Source organism: Lutra lutra, chromosome 11 (genome assembly GCF_902655055.1).
Source record: "Lutra lutra chromosome 11, mLutLut1.2, whole genome shotgun sequence".
NCBI classification, from domain to species: domain Eukaryota; kingdom Metazoa; phylum Chordata; class Mammalia; order Carnivora; family Mustelidae; genus Lutra; species Lutra lutra.
Genome location: NC_062288.1, coordinates 16,144,828 through 16,167,158, shown reverse-complemented (window position 1 = coordinate 16,167,158; position 22,331 = coordinate 16,144,828). Strand labels below are relative to the sequence as shown.

At 38.7% G+C, this 22,331-nt stretch overlaps 1 protein-coding gene across 4 annotated transcripts in view; it reads left to right on the top strand.

Moving 5' to 3' along the window:
• STARD3NL (STARD3 N-terminal like) overlaps positions 1-22,331 on the top strand; it is a 55,131-nt gene that overhangs the window by 16,269 nt on the left and 16,531 nt on the right. For all 4 annotated transcript variants that reach the window (XM_047694494.1, XM_047694495.1, XM_047694497.1 and 1 more), the window contains 2 exons: positions 13,800-14,067; positions 20,427-20,504. In XM_047694494.1, coding sequence (XP_047550450.1) covers positions 13,843-14,067; positions 20,427-20,504 — 303 coding nt within the window. In that variant the 5' untranslated portion in view covers positions 13,800-13,842. The remainder of the gene's footprint in view (positions 1-13,799; positions 14,068-20,426; positions 20,505-22,331) is intronic.

Here is a 22,331-nt window from a genome sequence, read left to right as displayed (position 1 = left end):
TTTTTTCTCAAAATTGCTTTGGATATTCTCATTTCTTTGCATTTGTATATATGTATTTTAGAATCAGCTTGTCAACTTCTACCAAAAAAACTTTTAGATTATTGGGATTGAGTTGTATCTATAGATTGATTTGGGGGAACTGAAATATTAATACTATGAGTTCTTCTACTTCATAAACATTATATATCTCTCCATTTATTTTCATCTCTGTTTTCTAAGCAGAAATTTTCAGTGTTGAGATCTTGCATATATTTTGTTAAATTTATTTTAATGTTTTTGATGCAATTTTAAATAGTCTTTTTTCAGTCTGTATTGTTTTTAAAGGTTTATTTATTTAATTTTGAGAGAAAGAGAAAGTGCATGCAGAGGGAGGGGCAGAAGGAGACAAGCAGACTCCCCACTCAGCGGGGAGCCTGATGCAGGGCTCAGTCCTAGGACCCTATGATCATGACCAGAGTCTAAATCAAGAGTCAAACGCTTACCTGACTGAGCCACCCAGGTGCCCCATTTCTGTCTGTCTTTAATTTCTTCCCACTTTCACTGTCCGGAATGAAGGGACTGGTAAGTAGGTGAATCCCCCCAATTTTTATTTTTAAGATTTTATTTATTTATTTGACAGAGAGAGAGAGAGATCACAAGTAGGCAGAGAGGCAGGCAGAGAGAGGGAGAAGCAGGCTCACTGCTGAGCAGAGAGCCCGATGCGGGGCTCGATCCCAGGACCCTGAGATCATGACCTGAGCTGAAGGCAGAGGCTTAACCCACTGAGCCACCCAGGTGCCCCTGAATCCCAAAATTTTAAGCAAACTTTTGCTTTAAAAAAAAATGAAAAGCAAAAATAATCTTGTTGCAGCATAATAAATGTCATTACAGATGTCTGCGTATACTTTTCTCTGCTTGGGCAGCAGGGTGTGGAAGAGTGGGAAGAAGCCAAAGCTTCCATGAGAAAGTAACCTTTGAGTTAAGGCTTACGGGTTGAGTAAGCCATAGAGATAAGGAGAGTAGCACTCCAGGTAGAGAGAAAAGTACTAGTAGAGCTTCCAGAGAATTTGATTCCTTTAGGGAAGTGCTTACAATTTCTTGCGTGAAGTGGTTCTGAAGAGGGAGGCAGAAGTAGACCATGTGTTAGGTTAGGCAACATTAAAGAGTTTCAGGTGTGTCTACCTGAAGGTCCCAGGAAACTTTAATAAATGATCATATCTCAAATTTGCTTCTCTAAAAAATTTACAGGTGTTTGATGAGAATTCTTTTTTTTTTTAGATTATCAATAAATTTCTTTATCTTGTGTGCCTTGTCTTTCTTTGCCCATTCTTCTGGTTGAAATTTAAGGTTTTCATTATGTCTTTAATCACCTTTAAGTTTCACTTTCTAACGTAATATAGGAAAGCTTTTGATTTTTATGTATTCATATGTTTCTCTTTGTAGATGTTCTTTTAAATTCCTCATCGTAAAAACATTTATTTACCTGCAGTTTCTTCTACTGCATAACCCATTCAAATGGTTTTGTTTCGTTAACTTTTTAAAAATTTATTATTTTTTTAAAAGATTTTTAAGTTCATATCTTTGACAGAAAGAGAGGTAGCTCTGATAGAGAGAGAGAGGTAGTGAGAGCAGGAACACAGGCAGGGATAGTGGGAGAGGGAGAAGCAGGCTTCTCGGTGAGCAGGGAGCCCGATGTGGGGCTGAATCCTAGGACTCCTGGGATCATGACTGGAGCCAAGGCAGACACTTAATGACTGAGCCACCCAGGTGCCCCTTGTTTTGTTAACTTTTAAATGGAACCTTCAGTATATTTCGATGTATAGATTTCTTTTTCCATGAGCCAGAATGACTATTTAATAGTTTCTTTCTTTTGTAACTGAATTTAGATGACATTTTTATCATCTGTAAATATTTTTTGCAGAAAAGCTTAAAAGTACAGGTCAGATGGCTTATAGGTAATAAGTTTTCCTTGATCGTTAGTGGTTTTTTTTTTTAATTGAACTAATACTTGGTAGTTAGTTAATTTCCTTTCACAGTTAAAATTTCTGACTTCTGATAAATCAGCATTGTGGCTTCTCTGTCCACTTGTGTGGCCCATGAAGATTGGCACACACTCCTCTTCTGTCTGTCTGTTGTTCCTTGTCTCCGCGCACTGATTATACTTGCCACTTTTTTCCTTCAGTCTGCAGTTGTTTTTCTTATATCACTAGTATGTTTCCCTATATCTCTTTCAAAATCTGGAGAATAAGAGACTTGAAAGGGCCTCGCTTTAAAGAAAGTGGAAGACAGCAGGTCAATATGGAGATGAGTCCCACAAAATTTGAAATCATGCCAATCCCCCCAAATTGAAAACCAGTCAAAATTTACATAATTTCAAAGCTTTTTGGCCCACATGAATCATAAGTTGTGTTCATGCATGCTTTTGAAATGCAAAGAAACCGAAATATCTGCCTCCTTATTAGGTTTAGTTTTTATTTATATGAGTTTTGATTAATTTATGTGATGTTTCAGAAATACATTCGAATATGGGAGTCTTACTCATGGGAGCTGTTGTGAGGTTTAAATGACTCTATTGTAAATTAAGTACTCCGTAATATGCCCAACTCAGTTTGCACTAACAAAATTACTCATTTTGCTATTAGGTTAATATGTGGTATATATAGTATTATATACATGGTCACAGGTGGAATTAGTTAATACTTGTGTTCTTTGTTCTTGTGTGTTTTGGGACAGTTAATGTCAGGATTATGCTAGTTTTATTTAGTAATATGATAGCTTTTTTTTATGTTCTAGAGTAGTTTACAAGATCTTTTTTTTTTCCCTCAAATTTTGAAATACTGTGCAAACTGTCTTGCTGTAGTTCCTTTGCTAGGTAATTCTTTGTAACTGTGTTACTTTTCTTTTTAGGATGGTTCATTCTAATCAGGCCATCGTCTTCTTGATATATGAAGAATACTAAAATATTTCCAGAGTATTACTTTTATGATGCTCAAATGTAATTAGTGTTAAGTATCATTTGTAGCTTGAAAAATAACCTCTCCTATAGTGGTACTTTTATTTCTTTCTTAATCTCTCTCTCCCCAATCTAGGTTTACCTATTTGCCTATTTCTTGGGTTTAATTTATATATTTTAAATCTGTGGAAATGTTCATCCATGTACAAAAATAGAGAGTTGAGTATAATGAATCACATTGTACCCATTCCCCAGCTTGAAACATTTACCATTCTCCTTTAGGACTTATTTATTAATCGTACTTACTGTTTTTTCTTTTTTGTTATTTTTCCCTATAAGATACATGTAGTTTTTGTAGTCTTAAAATTTAAGTGCCTATTTTTAAAATTTTATTGCTTACTTAAAAAGTAATTAAAGTACTTTAAGAAGTGAATTTGATGATAAGAACAACTTTGACAGCTTTCCACTGCCGTTACTGTCATTTTAAAAAAAATTGTACAACCCAATTTATTTATTTATTTATTTATTTTTCAGAGTAAGATGTTTTACTTTCATTGACTCTACTTCTCATTCTGAGAGGAGAAAATGGATATTTGCATTGAACATCAGAGAGTTTGACATGTTCTTACCTAAATGCTTCGTTAGTTGGACATTTTCAGAATTAATTTTTTTTTAAGATTTATTTATGTATTTGAGACAGAGAGAGAGAGAGCAAACATGCACAGGCAGGCAGGTGGGAAGGGCAGAGGGAGAGAGAGAATCTCAAGCAGACTCCATGCCGAGTGTGGAGCCTGACCCGGGGCTTGATCCTAGGACCCTGAGATAGGTCCTGACCCAGAATTAAGAGTCAGATGTTTAACCAGCTGAGCCACCCAGATGCCCCTTCAGAATTCTTTTATAAACAACTCTCTAAACATTTTCCTAAGGTCTTAGTGTTGTTTTTTAAATATTAAAAATTTTAAATATATTTACTTTAGTATTTTAGAAAATAGTGCTCTGATTGTCTGTTATGTGTTGTTTTTTCTATGTACAGTTCCTAATTACAAGACTTATTGAATTAGATTTTATTTAGCAATATAGTTTTATGCTAAATTTTATAAGCATAACATATCATATCCTCAAAAAAGCATATTGTCTGTGATTGAGGGGTTAAAAAATAATTATCAGTCTTTAAAAAATTATGTATTCAAATAATCTGCATCCATATGTATGTCTTTAAAATACCAAATAGAGTTTTTTTAGAAAAGTAAACTGTCAACACTTCCATTTCATTTTCTTAGCTTTTACATTTTCTTCAATTTTAAGATGGGCTTTTTTCCTCTTTTCTTTCTGGTAGGGCATATGTTATTGATACTGAGTGGTAAATCTTAAATCTGATTACAAATGTATTATACTTCTCAACTTTTAGAAATCCAAATATTAGCTATACTTGCTAAGTTGAGAGGATATATGTCAGAATCTATATACTTCTTAAGAACCTTTTGCTGAACTTTCCCTGCATTTTAGTGGTTATAAATTAATAATCATACTTAAATACTTGTAGGTCAGATTTTTAAAAAAGCAAATGTGCTGTATTACCATTACAGAGTCAAGTTCAGTTATTCTAGCTTTGTTTTGAGCCTGATAACTGTGGTCCTCTTAATAATTTACTTGCAGTAAATTATTGATAACTGCATGTAAGTTCGCAAATCAGTGCGATACATTACGTTAATAAAAGAAGAATGAAAACCATATGATCCTCTCAATAGGTACAGAAAAAGCATTTGACAAAATATATCATCCTTTCTTGATAAAAACTCTCCACCATGTAGAGATAGAGGGAACATACCTCAGCATCATGAAAGCTGTATTTATGAAAGACCCACAGCAAATATCCTCAGTGGGGAACTCTGAGAGCTTTTCCCCTGGGGTCAGGAACAGGACAGGGATGTCCGTTCTCACCACTGTTGTTTATCATGTGAGTTGTTAAAGATATATTGGAAAAATACTGGAGTGAAAGTACAACTTTCTATAATTCTCTTTTGCCTTTGGAATGTCACCACTTGCCCATGATATGTAAGATATGGTAATATTTAAAGGTGGTATCTGAATGGTATCTCTAGGAGTTCTCAAAGAGCAGTGCTTTTGTGGGTCATCAGGAGACATCCAGACACCCACTTCCCCAAAAGTTTCTTAGTGGCATCACACCGACTTTGTTAATGTTATAGTCTAGCCCTCTTGTTGCCCGAGAAACCTGTTTTGTCTCCATCTGTTGCCAGAGTCCCGTGGAGAGTGACTCTGCCTCATGTGAGTCAACTCACATCCCCAAATCTTCAGTGAACATTCAGTGTAGACTGAATGACTATCTCAAGCTGAACAATCTCTTGTTTCTCTACCTACACTGTGACATTTTTTTTTAAAGATTTTATTTATTTGAGAGAGAGACAGTGAGAGAAAGCATGAGAGGGGAAGTCAGAGGAAGAAGCAGACTCCCCTTGGAGCTGGGAGCCCAATGTGGGACTGGATCCCGAGACTCTGGGATCATGACCTGAGCCGAAGGCAGTTGCTTAACCAACTGAGCCACCCAGGTGCCCTACACTGTGACATTTTAATAAGAAACAGAGTAACATGGAGGACATTAGGAGAAGGAAAGGAAAAGTGAATTGGGGGAAATTGGAGGGGGAGATAAACCATGAGAGACTGTGGACTCTGAGAAATAAACTGAAGGTTTTGGAAGGCAGGGGGGCCTGGGGGATGGGTGAGCCTGGTGGTGGATATTAAGGAGGGCACGTGTTGCATGGATTAGAAAAGAAAAAAAAAAACAACAGAATTTTAAGAAGATGGTAGGAGGCATGCCAGAAATTGTTAAATTGTTCAGTGACAAAAGGCACTGATGATACCCTTGTGCCATCATATCAGTCATCGGAATAATCTGGCCTGCGGACTGGAGATACTTAAAATCCAACGGGCAAGGTACTCCCCCTTGAAGATGCCAGCCTAGACACAGCTTCCATTTGCTGTGACACTCCTGTTCCTGTGCTTTCTGAACTGACCCATCCCCTTTCTGATGGGCACATTTCCTCCTCTGCTCTTGAGAGCTGAATGCATGCCCTGTCAGTGTTCTCCTGTCTTGTTTTGCAAACCATTTTGCTCCTTCAGGGACACCGTATATCTACTCTGATTCATTGTGTGTGATTTTAGAGTTGAACTCTCAGAGAGCAGTCTTTTTTTTTTTTTTTTTTTTTCAGAGTAACAGTATTTATTGTTTTTGCACCACACCCAGTGCTCCATGCAATCCGTGCCCTCCTTAATACCCACCACCTGGCTCCTCCAACCTCCCACCCCTGCCCCTTCAAAACCCTCAGGTTGTTTTTCAGAGTCCATAGTCTCTCATGGTTCACCTCCCCTTCCAATTTCCCTCAGAGAGTAGTCTTAACTATAATTGTTTCACACATCTCCCCTCTGCTCCCCCATTGTAGCCCTGATGATATGGGCAGATCTGTAAAAAGGCTTGCAGACCTTCATACATGCACGTACATTGTTTTCTTTTTCTTTCTTTCTTTTTTTTTTTTAAAGATTTTATTTATTTATTTGACAGACAGAGATCACAGGTAGGCAGAGAGGCAGGCAGAGAGAGGAAGGGAAGCAGGCTCCCCGCTGAGCAGAGAGCCCGATGTGGTGTGGGGCTCGATCCCAGGACCCTGGGATCATGACCTGAGCCGAAGGCAGAGGCTTTAACCCACTGAGCCACCCAGGCGCCCCTTCTTTTTCTTTTTTAAGTATTTCACTCAGTAGTCAAATTAATAGGGATCTACTGGCAATATTTGACTCTGACCGAGGAGTTAATTTTTATTTGTACCAAACAATAGGGTGATGTTATTTAAATGCTTTATAGAGTTTTTATTTACTCCTTTGCAATAACTGATTTTTGCCCCCAGATTTCTCTATCCAGTAATCTGTATTTCTCTCTATCCAGTAATATCCTGTTGTTTCAGCTGCTGATTTGAATGTGATAGGTAGGTATTTTAAAACTCAATCCAATATTCATCTATTTTGTTTCTTAAATTCCACATATGAGTGAAATCATATGGTATTTGTCTTTCTCTGACTGACTGACTTTGCTCATCATAATGCCCTGTAGCTCCATTCTGCAAATGGCAAGATCTCATTCTTTTTGATGGCTGTGGAGAACAAACTGAGGGCTGCTGGTGGGCATTGGGCTAGCTGGGTGATGGGCATTAAGGAGGGCACTTGTGATAAGCACTGCATGTTATAAGTGATGAATCACCGAATTCTACTCCTGAAACCAATATTACACTGTATGTTAACTAACTAAAATTTAAATAAAAGCCTGAAACAAAATAAAAGATAACAAATTCAATCCAGTAGCCTAATTTTTAGAAACATTTTTCTAGACATTGTATTTAGTTTGAAGTATGTATGGCATAAAGTAAGCCAAGACTTTTTTGAAATGTGAACATAGTGGTAGTGGGCAATTTGCCAAAAAAAGGTTGGTTTGATCTTGGGTTTGATCTTAGTGCTTTGATGCTGGTTCTCCAGCTCAGGAAGCTGGAGTGTTGCCCAAAGGTGTCAACTCCTTAAACTTGTCCCCTGCTAATCTTTCTGAAGCCACTTTCATCAGAGTTCTGCCTGGCTTTTACTTTCCAGGGTAGAATCAACAACATGAAGTATAGGACAATGAATTGTACTTTTTTCTTTGTTTAGAACATGTTATCTACAAACAACTTTGGAAGTTTTAAAAAAATATAAGCAGCCTCATTGAAGCAAACATTAAGTAGAAATTTTTATTTTAGGAAAGGTTAATAATTGATTGCATTTGACATGTAGGTTATCGAGCTCTTCTTAGACATGGCAGAACTTTGCTCATCTCATACTGATATCCTTAAAATATGAAGGTAGTTTTATGTTTTCTGATACTTCAAATTAGCTGTGGCTTCCTTCCCATCTCCTCTCTTTCTGTGTATATTTATTTTCTAAAGCCTGTATGTTTCTTATACTGGCAAGGCATATCAGGTTATCTCCTCAGTATTCCTATTTCCCAGTTCTAGCTGTTTCATCTTGGAACCGTTAGGCTCTAGACAGGATTCTATCACAGTAAACTAGGTCTTATCCCATGTGAGCCTTGCAAGAGGCTAGCTAGCTTGGGCTGTTCCCTGCTCCCAAAGAAACCCAGTCCTAGGATAGAGTGGGCATAGCTGAGGTAGCCCTGTCTTTAGGGACTCTTAAATTCGGTACCTGCATCCCCAAGTCCATTTAAACACCCGCGGATGTACCTCATATTTCCTTCTAGTAATCTGGAAGGAGGCTGAGTGATGGGGAGGAAAGAAGTAGAAGACCTCAGTTTTAATCCTAAAATATATCTTAAAATATCTCTTAGGTGGGCACGTCCCTATAATCCACAGAGGCCTCAGATTCTTCCTTCTTTTTTTTTTAATCTTTAAGCATACGTTTGTTTTATAGACAAAAATAACTTTAATAACAAACATGAAGAAAGCTTTGAAACAATATGATGAGTCTTCAGGTGTTAATGCATCTTCTTGCCTTTAAAACAAGAGAGTGGAACTAGATTAGAGTGAAAAACTCAAATGCCTCCAGGCTAGGTCAAAACTGAGGCCAAGTGGAAAAGGCATCTTACCGCCTCTAAGGAGGTCAGCAGCTTCTTGGCCTTATTGTCATGGTAAGGAAATGCAGGCCTAGTGGTTCTATGTTTAACTTTTCAAGAAAAGCTAGAAATCTGGATTTTTACATGAAAATTCATTATTTAAAATGTCCTCAATTAGTTCAAAATCTTGAGCAACACTGTGCAAGACCAAGCAAAACATGTCTGTAAGGCAACTCTGCTCCCTAGGCCTTTGGTTAAGATGATGGCTAAAGTCTGTCTGAAAGAAATGGTTTTAGTGTCTGTTATTCTGACACTCTCTTCAAGGAGAACATACAGTGTCCTGGCTGTTGCCAGAAGTAGTGCAGAGAAGGAGGCTGGGTAGTTCGGTTGAAAGATGTGGTTTGATGCCACCAGTGGGTGCCCAGAGGCTCTTTCTCCTCCTCTAGGAAGGTACAAGAAACTGTGGGACTCCTGTATGACGCTAGCGGTGGTAGCCAGTGCCCAGAGAAGCTCCTCTTTACCATCTGATAGTATCAATTCTGTGCTGAAGCCCATGGAGTTGAAGTTGTGGCTCAGCTTTGCACCCAGCCTGGGGATGGGTGCCGTGGCAGAATCCTGGAGATGTAAGCAATTCCTCTCGGAAACAGAAAGGATCCGAGTTCTTTTTGTTTTGTTTTGTTTTTTTCCACGTGGGAAGGATGTCATCATTTAAGAAGCTACCAACATAGATGGGACAGAATTCTTCTCCAATTCTGGTAGTATGGAATTAAGGAAAGAGAATTAAGTCAAAGAGCAGCATGTTGATGCTATAAGCACTGCTGAAGTGGCCCCAGGGAGCCAACATACCGTCTGTCCCTAACCTGTGGTGTCAGTAGAACAACCAGTGGAGAAATTAGAATGAATCCTAGGTTCTTGCCAGTCATATAATCAGAGCATGCATTGGAAAAGTGAATATTCATCAATTAGCCTATTTTTGCTAATCCAACAACTCTAAATCTCACCTGGGTCTCCTTTGTGAAGCTAATGAAAGCAGTAATCCCTCTTTCTAGAAAAATGCCCGTAGTAAAGTATGGTTTCTGTTGGGACAATTCACCTCTGCCATCTTCATGTGAAAGCATCAATAGACCGGAAGAATGGGTGTGGTGGTGTTCCAATAAAGCCCGGTATTCAAAAACAGGCAGCAGGCCATATTTGACCTTCAGGCTATAGTTTGTCAACCCTGGGTTTAGAACATTGATAGCTGTGCTAGATTGGAGTATTAACCAGCAAATATGCACTTACATTCTCCTGCTCTTTGAGCGGAGTATACATGCTAGCTCTGCTGCCCTTGGGCATGGCCTTGAGGTATACTTTGGCTAATAGACTATGAACAGATAGCATGTATACAGAAATTTTAAATGTATTTACATGATCTAGCTTGTTTCCTGTGCTATTGCCGTGAAAAGAACATGACCCACACAGTCCTGGTCCAAGGAGGAAGACGAAGATCAGACCTAGATCCAACACACAGTTTGAAGCCAAGTTCTCCTGCCTCCAGAAGCAGTTTCCCAGCTGAGCCCCCACTAGAACAGCTGAACTTCAGGCAACCTGTAGACCCGTGTGCTTGAGAATGAAGGTAGATTGTGTTAAGCCACTAAATTTTGGGGAGGTGTCAATATAGCGTGATTGTAGAAGTAGCTGGCTAATATTATAGTTATTCATCTAGAGAGGAAGACATGAATCTCATTTTCAATAACTGAAGCAACAAAAGGAGATTCTTATCTCCTCACACAAATCCCAGAAAACGATAAGGAGATGTTTTTCTTTTTTAAGAGTAATTCTCCACCCTACTCCTCCTCCCCCATACTTTCCCCATGGTTGGATTAAATCTTGAATTACAGATTTAGGTTCTGGTGCATACAGCTAATCAATGCTTAACACCATCTTTAGAGAGGCTTAGTTTTCCTTAAGCCAACCCCAGAGAAGTTCTCGGTACCAAGAACTGAATATTTAATACTTCCAAAATTATATCTGGAAGACTGTCTGAGCTCTTCCTTAGGGGGGAAAAATAGTTGTAGTCTCTTCAGAGAATGTTGAAAGCTGACTCTGTGCTAATCTTTGTGATAGATGGTAGAATTAACTTAGTTGACCAGTTGTATTGTTCCTGCTGTGTGCCCTATATTGTGGTAGTCCACGGGGCACAGGAGTGTGCAAATCAAATTCAAGGCCTTCATGGAGCATAGTGACTAGCAGGAGAAACAGGCAAATAAATGGATAATTAGGGCACACTGTGGTAAGCAGTAGCAGAAGTGGCATATCCACAGTCCTAGGGGAACTTGGAGGAGATGTACTTGACCTTGCCTGGAGATTAGAATGTGGGGAGCATTTCAGTGAAGTCTTCCTCAAGGAATTCGCACTTGAATCTTTGGGGATTCAAACAGTGTTAGCATGAAGTCCTATGACCATAGAGTAGAAAGGTATCCTTTTCTATACATTAAAAGGAAGTATCCTTTTAATGTATACATTAAAAGGAAACTCTCTCCCTTTCAGGATTTCCCTCTGTCCTAAATCTGATAGGAAGCTGCTCACAACAGTCTGTGCTTTGGGTAACTATTGTTGAAGGTATGCAAGTATCTGTAAATTCTAGCTAGTTAGCAGTTGTGTGCATGCCCCTGAAAAATAGTGTAATGATTCTCATTTCTCAGGGCAGGTGTATATCATTGTATGATGTCAGGTTTTCCTTTGAAATAGCCTCAGATTTCTAGGGTTGGTGTTTTGCTTTGTTATCATTTTTTATTCATGAGGAGTGGGTTCAGGGAAGGAGGAGTGGATGAGATTGAGAAAATGATCTAATTATCTTAGAAGTGATTTCTTCCTAGATACAGTCCTGAGTTTCAGTTGTGAATTTATTGGATTGTCTATACAGTTTAGTAGACCAAAAATTTAAATTAATTTTTAAATATACTTGCTAATAGATTATTAGATTGGCTTAAAAACTACTTGGATTGCTTTTTCTTATGTAGAATGCATGGCTACAAAAATATGTCTATATTTATCCAGGTTGAAATTTAGAGATCAACTGCGGTGTCTTTTTGAACTTTGAAATGTGTGTTTCACCACAGAAAACACAGTTACATTCCTTTTTACTTATTGTTCCAAAATTAACTCTTAGAAGCCTGGCAGATAAATTTAGTGTTTTGAGAGCTTTGTTTTAAGAGCAACTGTACTGCGGAATATCCCACTGGTATTCCTTCCCCTAGAATGGTAATGATCTCATTGAGAAATAAATTGTGTAGAAATGCTTTCAATTTTTGGAAATTTGTATTTTATTTTACAAAGCACTGAATTGGACTCCTATTGAGCTTTTGAAAATGTCCAAGGTGATGTTATCTACTGTCACCCAGATGTGTTGAGAAGGGAGGGAAGAGCCTTATAGAGTCTTGGGACATCTGTCCAGGACTATAACAATTTTACATTTTAATATAATCCTTCCTACTGTAAATACAGTATGTGCAAAATAGGGAATCTGAAAATATGGAAAAAGTAAAAGTGCGGGGGGATCTGATATCAGGCGAAGATAATCAGTACTAAGATTTGGTATGTTTCATAGATACATTTTTGTAAAAATTTGGTTTTATTTTTACGAAGTTGTGAACATACTCTGTGTTCTGTTTAATATTCAGATTTTAGTCAAGTTACTATTAAAACAAACATTTTTCTAAGTTACACATACTTTCTAAGTATTTATTTTAATGACTACTGTGGCTGTACTATGATTTATCTAATCCCTTGTTAGATATTTAGATTGTTTTCTAGTTGGAACTGTTATAGATGTATAATGATAAAGTCTCCTTATCATGTAGAGATATCACGTAGAGACATGTAGACAATATATGTGTACATACATAGGCATACAGCATTTTGAATATTCACAAATCAATACACCGCTGAAGCCACTACCTACATCAGTAGATTATCACTAAGTGGTCAGAGCCATGTAGCACTACTCAGGCCAAGAAGTGGAATTTGACCAAACTTGTGAGCTCTAGTTGCTATTCCCTCCCTCTTGCTCGAAGATAATCACTAAGCCAACCTCTAATGACATAGATTTGAAAATTCTCTTTATCTGGCCATTGCCAGTCACTGGCAAAAGCAAAGAGAACTAGTGCATGGTTCCTGGATCTGGACAAGAGTGGCACATGAGGGATGCCTGGGTGGCTCAGTTGGTTAAGCAGCTGCCTTCGGCTCAGGTCATGATCCCAGGGTCCTGGGATCGAGTCCCGCATTGGGCTCCTTGCTCAGCGGGGAGCCTGTTTCTCTCTCTGCCTCTGCCTGCTGCTCTGCCTGCTTCTGTTCTCCCTATTTCTCTCTCTCTCTCTGACAAATAAATAAATAAGATCTTAAAAAAAAAAAAAGAGTGGCACATGAATTTCTGCTTGCATTCAATTGGCCAAAGAAAGGCACACGAGGTCAGTAGAGCCTGGGGTATAGACTCTCCGATGGGGAGAGGTGCTATAGGAGGGAAGCAGGAATGTTTGGCAAACAGTAATGCCATCTACCATACTGTTTCATGACTTTGCATCATTCATGAAGAGATCAGACCACTTAGGTGACTAATCTTTTAGTTGTATTGTAGAAGCACATCTTGGTCTTGGAGAAGGGGGTTCCTGGATCTCTAGATAGAGCTGTAACTTGTGTAATTAGCACAGAGGTATTTGGAGAATGCTGAACTTTAGGGGTGAGTATACTTCTTTTCCAAGAAGAGACCTGGAAACATGCTTATTCATTATGAGGTGATGAGGAAATGCTAAAGTCAGTTTATTAGATACTTTCTTTGGTGGAAAGCAATTCCTCTTTAGGAAACACATTTTTCCTGTCTTGTTTACACATTCTGGTTACGAACTCTCTGGGGAGCTTTCAGGAAATGGATTCCTGGTTCAGGAGTAATGACAAGAGTTGGAGAGGTTTTCTCCAGGGCCCAGCAAAGGAACCAGCCTTCAGGTTATCACTGAGACCCTTCTTGATGTGGTTGGCATCCTGTCTTCTGTCTCTAATTCTATAAATTGCATTCTTCTTTATTTCATTCATTTCTGAATGAAATAAAGCTCTTTTGTAATATTGATAACATCAAGAATTGCTTCTCATTTCCCTTTCTCTTCATGTCTTCATCAGAACAAATGTCTTCAGTTAAGACACTGTTTCTCAGAGAAACAGTTGCCCAGTGGTGGGGGTGGCATGGTGGTCTTAGGTGAGCTCTGATTTAACACAAAACTCTCTTCTCTCTAGGGATGGTGAAGTTGGAGAAAGGCTCCTTTAACCCTCCTCCAGGATGAACCCCCTGCAAGAAGACATGGAGAACGCTCTCACAGGGAGCCAGAGCTCTCACGCTTCTTTGCGCAATGTTCATTCCATCAACCCCACACACCTCATGGCCAGGATCGAGTCTTATGAAGGAAGGGAAAAGAAAGGGATATCTGATGTCAGGAGGACTTTCTGTTTGTTTGTCACCTTTGACCTCTTATTTGTAACATTACTCTGGATAATAGAGTTAAATGTAAGTGGTTTTCCCCATGACTCTACATAAGAATTGTTTCGAGACACAAGAAACAATTTTCTTATTTTTCTCATCATTTCTTTCTTATTTAGTGAATACTTATTTAGTGAATACTTTTTTCCAGAGGGAGTATTATTGCTCTTTTCCAGCTGATTTTGACTTTTCTTGTTCTGTACTGTCATGTTTTAAAGCAGAGCTCATTCATTTAAAACTCACTTTGGGTCTATTTTCGTGTGTGGTGTAAGGAAATGATCCAATTTCATTTTTCTGCATGTGGCTGTCCAATTTTCCCTTGAATTCATGGTATTTTGATCTACATCAGGAGTTAGCAAACTATAGCCTGGGGCCCAAATTCAGCTGGCCTGTTTTTATAAAGTTTTATTGGAACACAGCCCTGCCCTTACTGTTTGCCTATTGTTTATGGCTGGCTTTTGTGCTAAGTGGTTGAATTGAATATTGGGCCACAAAGGCAAAAGTATTTATTTCCTGGCCCTTTTCTTGCCTCTGGAATATATTTTAGATGTTACATCTACTTTTCTAATCCCCATGTTTAAGATTTTCCATACATTAATCTTTACTTTTTCACAAAGAGATTATTAATATTTTATTGAAAAAATGTTCTAGAACCATTCGGAGGTTTGTCCCCTTCTCCTCAAGTCTTTGCAGTTATATTGCCAAATAAAATTATCTAGACCAGTAAGTACTGTCCAATGGCAATATAATGTAAGCCTCATAGATGATTAAGTTCTCTAGTTGCTATATTAATAAATGTAAAAATAAACAGATAAAATACATTTTAATAATATATTTTATTTAACCCAATATGTCTGTTTCCCCCCAAAGCCTTGGCTCTGTTTACATTCCTTACCAACAAATAGGTAACTCTTCCAGAATGCTTCCCTCACAGGGAAGAATTGTTTAGAATCAAACAAGCCAGTGATAGGACACAGTAAATTAGAGTATCTCTTTTTATTATTTGTTCCACATGTATGCATTAAAGACAATATTTAAATTAATGTATTTTTCAAAGGAGTAACATGTTTTCCAAAATTGAAAACTAGTTTCGAATCTAATCCATCATTTAACAGGAAAGCACAGTAGCAGTTTTCAGGGAGCTCACGTAAAAGTTATTTTAATAACAGCACAAAATCAAAGTATATATTGATTTACCACTAATATCACTCCCTGCTTTTAAGTGATGGAAATCATGGGGTAGAACTGTGGTGGGGTTCATGGATCACACTCTCACTTCCCCCCCTTTCTTACTGCTTCAACGAAATTGAAATGGAAGTGAAGTGGACTGCACACTGTTCTATACATCAGAGGGGATCAGTGTTCATCTGTGTGCAACATGTTATAAATGAAAAATCACCAGACCTAGCAATTAAGAAATAAAAATTTCTATTAAATTTTTTATTGAAATATAATGAACAGTGTTATCACAGTTTCAGGTATACAACATGAGTCAACATTCCTCTGCATTACTCAGGGCCTGTAATCAGTGTGGTCATCATCTGTCTCCAAGGAACCTTATTGCTATCTTGCTGACTGTATTTCCTGTGCTGTACTTTTTATCTCTGTGATTTACTTACTTTGTAACTGGAAGTTTATACCTCTTAATCCCCTCTATCTGTTTCACTCATCACCCTACCCAACTTCTCCTCTGGCAACCATCAGTTTGTTCTCTGTATTTAAGAGTCTGCTTTTTGGTTGTCTCTTTTTACTTTTTGAAGATTTTATTTATTTATTTGAAAGAGAGAGACATAGAGAAAGAAGGAACACAAGCAGGGGGAGTGGGAGACAGAGAAGCAGGCCTCCTGTGGAGCAGGGAGCCCAATGTGGCGCTCGATCCCAGGGCTCTGGGATCATGACCTGAGCTGAAGGCAAAGGCTTAATGACTAAGCCATCCAGGCACCCCTGTTTGTCTCTTTTTTTGTTTGTTCATTTGTCTTATTTCTTAAATTTCACATGTGAGTGAGATCACTTAGTATTTGTCTTTCTCTGAGTGACTTAATTTCACTTAGCATATAATAACCTCTAGGTTCATCCACATTGTTGCAGATGGCAGGATCACATTCTTTTTTATGGCTAATACTCTGTGCGTGCATGCGTGTGTGTGTGTATATAACATATCCATTCATCTGCTGATAGACATATCCATATCTTGGCTATTGTACAATGCTGCAGTAAACACAGGAACATATATATCTTTTCAAATTGCCCCAGTTGTAAAATAAAAAGATCATACAAGACTATATGATCTTGGGGTGTCCGGGTGGCTCAGTGGGTTAAGACTCTGCCTTTGGCTCAGGTCATGATCTCAGGGTCCTGGGATCAAGCCCCATGTTGGGCTCTCTGCTCAAGGGGGAGCCTCCTTCCCCCCGCCGCCGCACCCGCCTACTTGTGATCTCTCTCTCTGTCAAATAAAATCTTAAAAAAAAAGAATATATGATCTTTAGGATAGCACATCTTGTCTTTTTTTAGCAAGCTTTTATTTTTTTATTTTTACATTTTTTTTAAACATTCAATTTCTAGTTCTGTTTGTTTTAGTTGTCAGTCCTGACCTGGGTTTTTCACTACATACCCTCCCTTTACTTTTGTGGTCTGTCTATAACTCTCTAATCACTCAAATACATTGTTCTTTTTTCATATCTATACATTTACTGAGTCCCAGGGCATAGGCTTCAGATTCAGGTATGGCAAGTTCCACAGAAAAATCATATGAGAATTGAAGTTTAGCTGAGGAGATGGAACGCATATACTGACTTGTGGCGCTGGTCTTGAAAAGAGAAAAGAAATCGCACAAACGTTGTTTAGGTCTTCAGAAGAGTAATGGAACCCAGCTGTACTATGCAATTATAACCATAACCAAAATATTTTGTCTTCATATGTGACTTCCACATTAGCCGATTTTCCTCCTTGCTTCAAGGAAACAAGATGCCGAGGCCAAAAATGAAGACGCATCCTTGATTAATTTGGGTGTTTGTTTTGTATTTCTCACACTCCATATCCAGTTGAAAAGTAAGCCCTGTCAGATCTGCCTGCTAAATGTATCCAAAATGTGACCTCTCCTCTCCATTTCTACAGTTGCCCCCTCAACCCAGCCGGTGCTATTGCTCCTCCAAGCTACTGTACCAGAGGCCCAACTGGTTTGCCTGCTTCCACCCTTGCCCTCCTAGTACCCATTCTCCTCATAGAAGCCAGAGGAATATTTATTTCTTCATTTTAAAGATTTTATTTATTTATTTAACAGAGACACACAGCAAGAGAGGGAACACAAGCAGGGGGAGTGGGAGAGGGAGAAGTAGGCTTCCCACTGAGCAGGGATCCCTATGTCTGGCTTGATCCTAGGACTCTGGGATCATGACCTGAGCCAAAGACAGACACTTAATGAATGAGTCACCTGGCGCCCTCTAGAGGGATTTTTAAAAGTAAAAACAAATCAGGTAGTTCTACTTTCTATTTATAACCCTTCACAGCCCTAGCAGGGCACTTTGAATAAAAATTGCCTAACTTGGCTTGTATAGCTCCTGTCCAGACTTCCTTCCCCACTCTCTCTTCCCAGCCTACCCAGATCATCCCAGACTTGCCTCCTGGTCTCACAATGGAACAAGCTGCATTCAGTCTTGGACCTTCATATGAGTTGTTCCTTCTACACGAAATGGTTAATTTCTTTTATCTTGATGCAGAGTCTGACTGCTTATCATGCTGGTGTCTGTCAGTTTAAATATCACCACAGGGAAGACTTCCATTTACCACCCGTCCCAGAGCAGTCAACCGTTACTCATTCTGTCTGTCCTGCTCCTGCTTTGTTCTCTGTAGAGCACTTATTTTCTTGTTTGTCATCTCCTTGCTAGAATGTAAGTTCCAGAAAGACAGAGATAAACGGTTTTGTTTACTAAAGAATTTATTGTATTTAGGATCATACTTGACAATAATTGTTCAGCAAATACTTGGTGAATTGATAAAGATCTTGTGGCAGTGGTTTACCAGTTGGATTACATTAGGGACAGATTGGCTCTGAAGCTATGAAAGGAATCCCATGTAAGGTAGTAGGAATAGAAAGGAAAAAACTGATTTGAGAGACATGCTCATAAAAAACAAGTATGCTGGGACGCCTGGGTGGCTCAGTGGGTTAAGCCGCTGCCTTCGGCTCAGGTCATGATCTCAGGGTCCTGGGATCAAGTCCCGAATCCGGCTCTCTGCTAAGCAGAGAGCCTGCTTCCCTCTCTCTCTCTCTCTGCCTGCCTCTGTCTACTGTGATCTCTCTCTGTCAAATAAATAAATAAAATCTTATAAAAAAAAATAAGTATGCTGATAGACTTACAGATATGCTGATTTTATTATCCCTCGTGTCCAGAAACGACTCTTAAGATTTCTAATGATGGAAGGTAGAAGAATGGGGGAGCTCTGTCAGAACTGTGAGAAGAGGTTCCATATGAAAATAAGATGAGTCTATGGGGCACATTTTGAGACAAAGATTTTGAAATAAGGAATTGAGTACAAGTTGGAGCTAGAGATGTAGATTTTAGATTTCTCTATTTAAAGGTAACACAAAATCAGAGTCTTTTATTATTATTTTTTAAAGATTTATTTATTTTATAGAGGGAAAGAGTGGGAGAGCACAAGTGGGGGGAGGGGCAGAGTGAGAGGGAGAATCCCAAGCAGACTCCATGCTGGGGGTGGAGCCCGATGTGGGGAGCCGAAACCAAGAGTTGGTTGCTTAACTGACTGAGCCCCCAGGTGACCCCTTCCCCCAGTCAGGGTCTTTTAAAGTACAGATGTCATAGAAACCCTTTTTCTACTGTCTATTAAAGACTGTATCAGCAGGTTCATTGCTGTTCTCTCAGCTAGGAGGGTAGTCTCTGTGCCTTAGAGAACCCCTCTTTGCTATAAATCATTTGGAATAATCATTTTTTAAAAGATTTTATTTATTTGAGAGACAGTGAGAGAGAGAGCATGAGAGGGGAGGTCAGCAGGAGAAGCAGACTCCCCATGGAGCTGGGAGCCTGATGCAGAACCAAATCCTAGGACTCCGGGATCATGACCTGAGCTGAAGGCAGCCGCCCAACCAACTGAGCCACCCAGGTGCCCTGGAATAATCATTTTTTTAATATTTTAGATAGTGCTAAGTTTTCTTAATCTGGAGAGAAACAGTGAGAAGACTACATTGGTTTTCTCTTTGCTCCCAAGTTTTCCATTCTATTTTTTTGTAAAGATCTGTGTTCAACCAGGTCAGTAGGCAACTGCAGAAATTATGCAGAAATCTAAACCTCCTTAAGGGAGTTTTAAAGTACCCAATGGTGTTTATGGCATACTTTCATTTGAATAACAAATGCAAATACTTTTAAAGTTTTCTAAGCCAAGAGGATCCTTTTTCTTTGTTGGAACTTTAACTCCAGTTTGACCAGTTAGCAAACCTTGCAAAGATGTTCCCTATTAATTTTCTCCCCCTTTATCCAGGTCTTGGGTCCACCGCCCTTCACTTTGTCCTTTTTCAGATCATGTCCATCAGTTTGCCAGGACAAACAATGTCTGTACTCCAGACTGGAAATGGGAATTTACGTCATGTTTCCTAATCCATGGGCCCTGACAATTCTAGTGTCTGCTTGGGTGCTGCCTTAGCTGTCAGACACACATTCCATTACTTGATTTAAAAAAAAAAAAAAAATGTTTTCTGTAAGTGTAATATGTAGAGTTCTGAAAACTTGCTCACTTAAAAGTCATCTTGATAGGAGAATTGGGAGAGGACAGAAAGTTTGTCATCTTAGGTCTGATTTTCATCATTTAACTGTAACTTCTACACATATGATTATAGTCTAGTCTGTCCCTCATTTCATTATCTATCAAATTAAATATCTATATGAAAGTTGATGAGAGTGCAGGATTTTCAAATGCCAGGGAGAACATCTATACTTCTATCTCGTGTCATTGACCTTTGCTAAGATCAGAGGAGCTGTTGGCCTTTCAGGAGCTGAAACAGTGGAGTGTGGTCAGAGAGGGCAGAACTGGATGAATGTGAATTGTCTTCCTTAAAATTATACATAGGTTTGATTGAAGACTTTATCTTAGAAAAAGGATCATTTTTTTTAACATTTTTAGTTTGCCAAAGTAGGAATGACAAGGCATGGTTTCTCATTATGCATATGCATTTGTCGAATGAATGAATGAAGAATTGAAATGGGAAATGCTCTTCTGGCATTTTTCTGTCTGAGTTAGGAGTGTTTTGTTCCTCCTATTTCAACATTCCAGGGTTCTGAGAAGGTAGGCAGAAGAGTGCTTACAATACCTTACTTGTATGTTTTCTTCTATTGTTTTCCCACATGAATCTCATTTTTACTTCTCACTCTGCGTCCCAGGTGAATGGAGGCATTGAGAACACATTAGAGAAGGAGGTGGTACAGTATGACTACTTCTCCTCTTATTTTGATATATTTGTAAGTATTTCCTGTTTTACTTTTCATTTCAGATATGATTCATCTGTAACCCCCAGGCAAATTTCCTCTGATTTCTATGCCATTCTCTTTCCCTCACTGGAACACTGGCCTTCCTTTCCCCTCAGTTTCTGGCCCAGTCAGTGCACTTGTGCTCTCTTTATAAGGAATTGTCTGGTCACAGGAAAGGAGGACATGATTAATGAGAGATAAGAAAAGGCAGCAGAAGGAGCCATTCTGCTTTTCTTGGAGGAGAGCCTTCATTCTTTTCATAGAAGCCAGCGACATACCCTAATCACTAACAGGAAAATTCCCCATTTTATATAATAACACGAAGAAAATGCCATTCCTTTTCTGCCTTGAGATAGATTTGTGAGTGTACTTTTGATAATAATGATACTATGTTACATTTTTCTGTAATTGGAGTTCTTGAGGAAAGTGAGCTGTTGGTAATCCTGGGCAACACCGGCCAGTTATAGAATTGCAAAGATTCAATTCTCTGTGGATGAGGCCTTCATTTCATTCAAAGGAATGCTTACAGTCTTTCTAGGACACACTGTGACTCTCACTGGGCTTGGTACACCTCCCTGGTATTTCTTTATAGTTGATGGTGTAAGTAAATCAGATCCTAACGTTGTGTTAGATGCAGTGTGGGCAATATTCACAGTGAATTCTTCTAAATTCATTTTACCTACTTGTTTTATTACTTTTAGAATTGTTATGCGTAATGGTTAGGAAGAGCAGGACACTTAAAGTCAGAAAAAACCTGGGTTTGATTCACAGCACTATCACTGTTTGTATGTCTTTTAATATATTGGGTCTAAACTTCAGTTTTTTTGTATGTATGTGTGTATGTTTTTTTTTTGTATGTAAAATGTGATCATCCTAGTTCTGAAAAATAAATGAAATAATGCATGGAAAACATTTTCCCAATGAGCAATGAGCTCAGAGAACCATCCTCAATCACTACCATCATTATTATTTTTGGTTGAGAATTTTAATAATTGAGAATTATATTTTTGGTGGTTTTCAAACTACACTAGAAAGGCTTTTTTGTTGTTTTATTTCTGAAGGGACCTGCAGAAGTGTGTATGGAGAAGGAGGTAGGACTCCTAATAAGTAGAGGTTAGGGTTCCCTTTCATCAGCCTTGTGTTAACCCAAGTAGTTTTGTTTTAATCTGTATGGTCTGTTTCCAATAAGATTGTGTTGAACGGTGTTTGGTTGCTACAGAATATTTAGAGAACTGCTAATATAATTTAATCCCCTCATTTTTCCAGATGAGGAAATTGAGTTTCTTTGGTGCAGTGTCTCGACCCACCCCAGGTCATTGAAGTTGGGGGCAGAGCATGTTAGATCCCATTTCTTTCTCCTAAAACTATTGACATATAGTAGCAAGATTGATTTCTCTTTTTTTCTCTTCTTTCTCTTGCTGAATTTATCTTAAAATAGCCTCAGCCAGGAAACCAGGCTAATCCACCAGCCAGATCTCTGAGGGTGGTCTGTCCTTTATGCTTGAGAAGCCGGTGGTAATGGCCAAATAGGCAGGGCCCATTAGTTTAGACTGGAAGGACTGGCATGTCTGGCCTGGGAAATGGACACAGCCTCCAGGAAACCTTGGGGCCTGGGAGACTTTGAGATGGAGGACTGATGAAGACTTCCCTTTTTGCCAAACCCAGAAAGCAGGGATAGAGCTGGAATTAATAGAGAGGCTAAACAGTTTGCAGACTGTTGGAAAACACATTTTTAATGAAAACAGCAAATTAAAAACAAAACGTAACTTGTGACCTTCATTTACGTAAAAGAATTGTAGTGTAGTTCTCTGGTCAGTG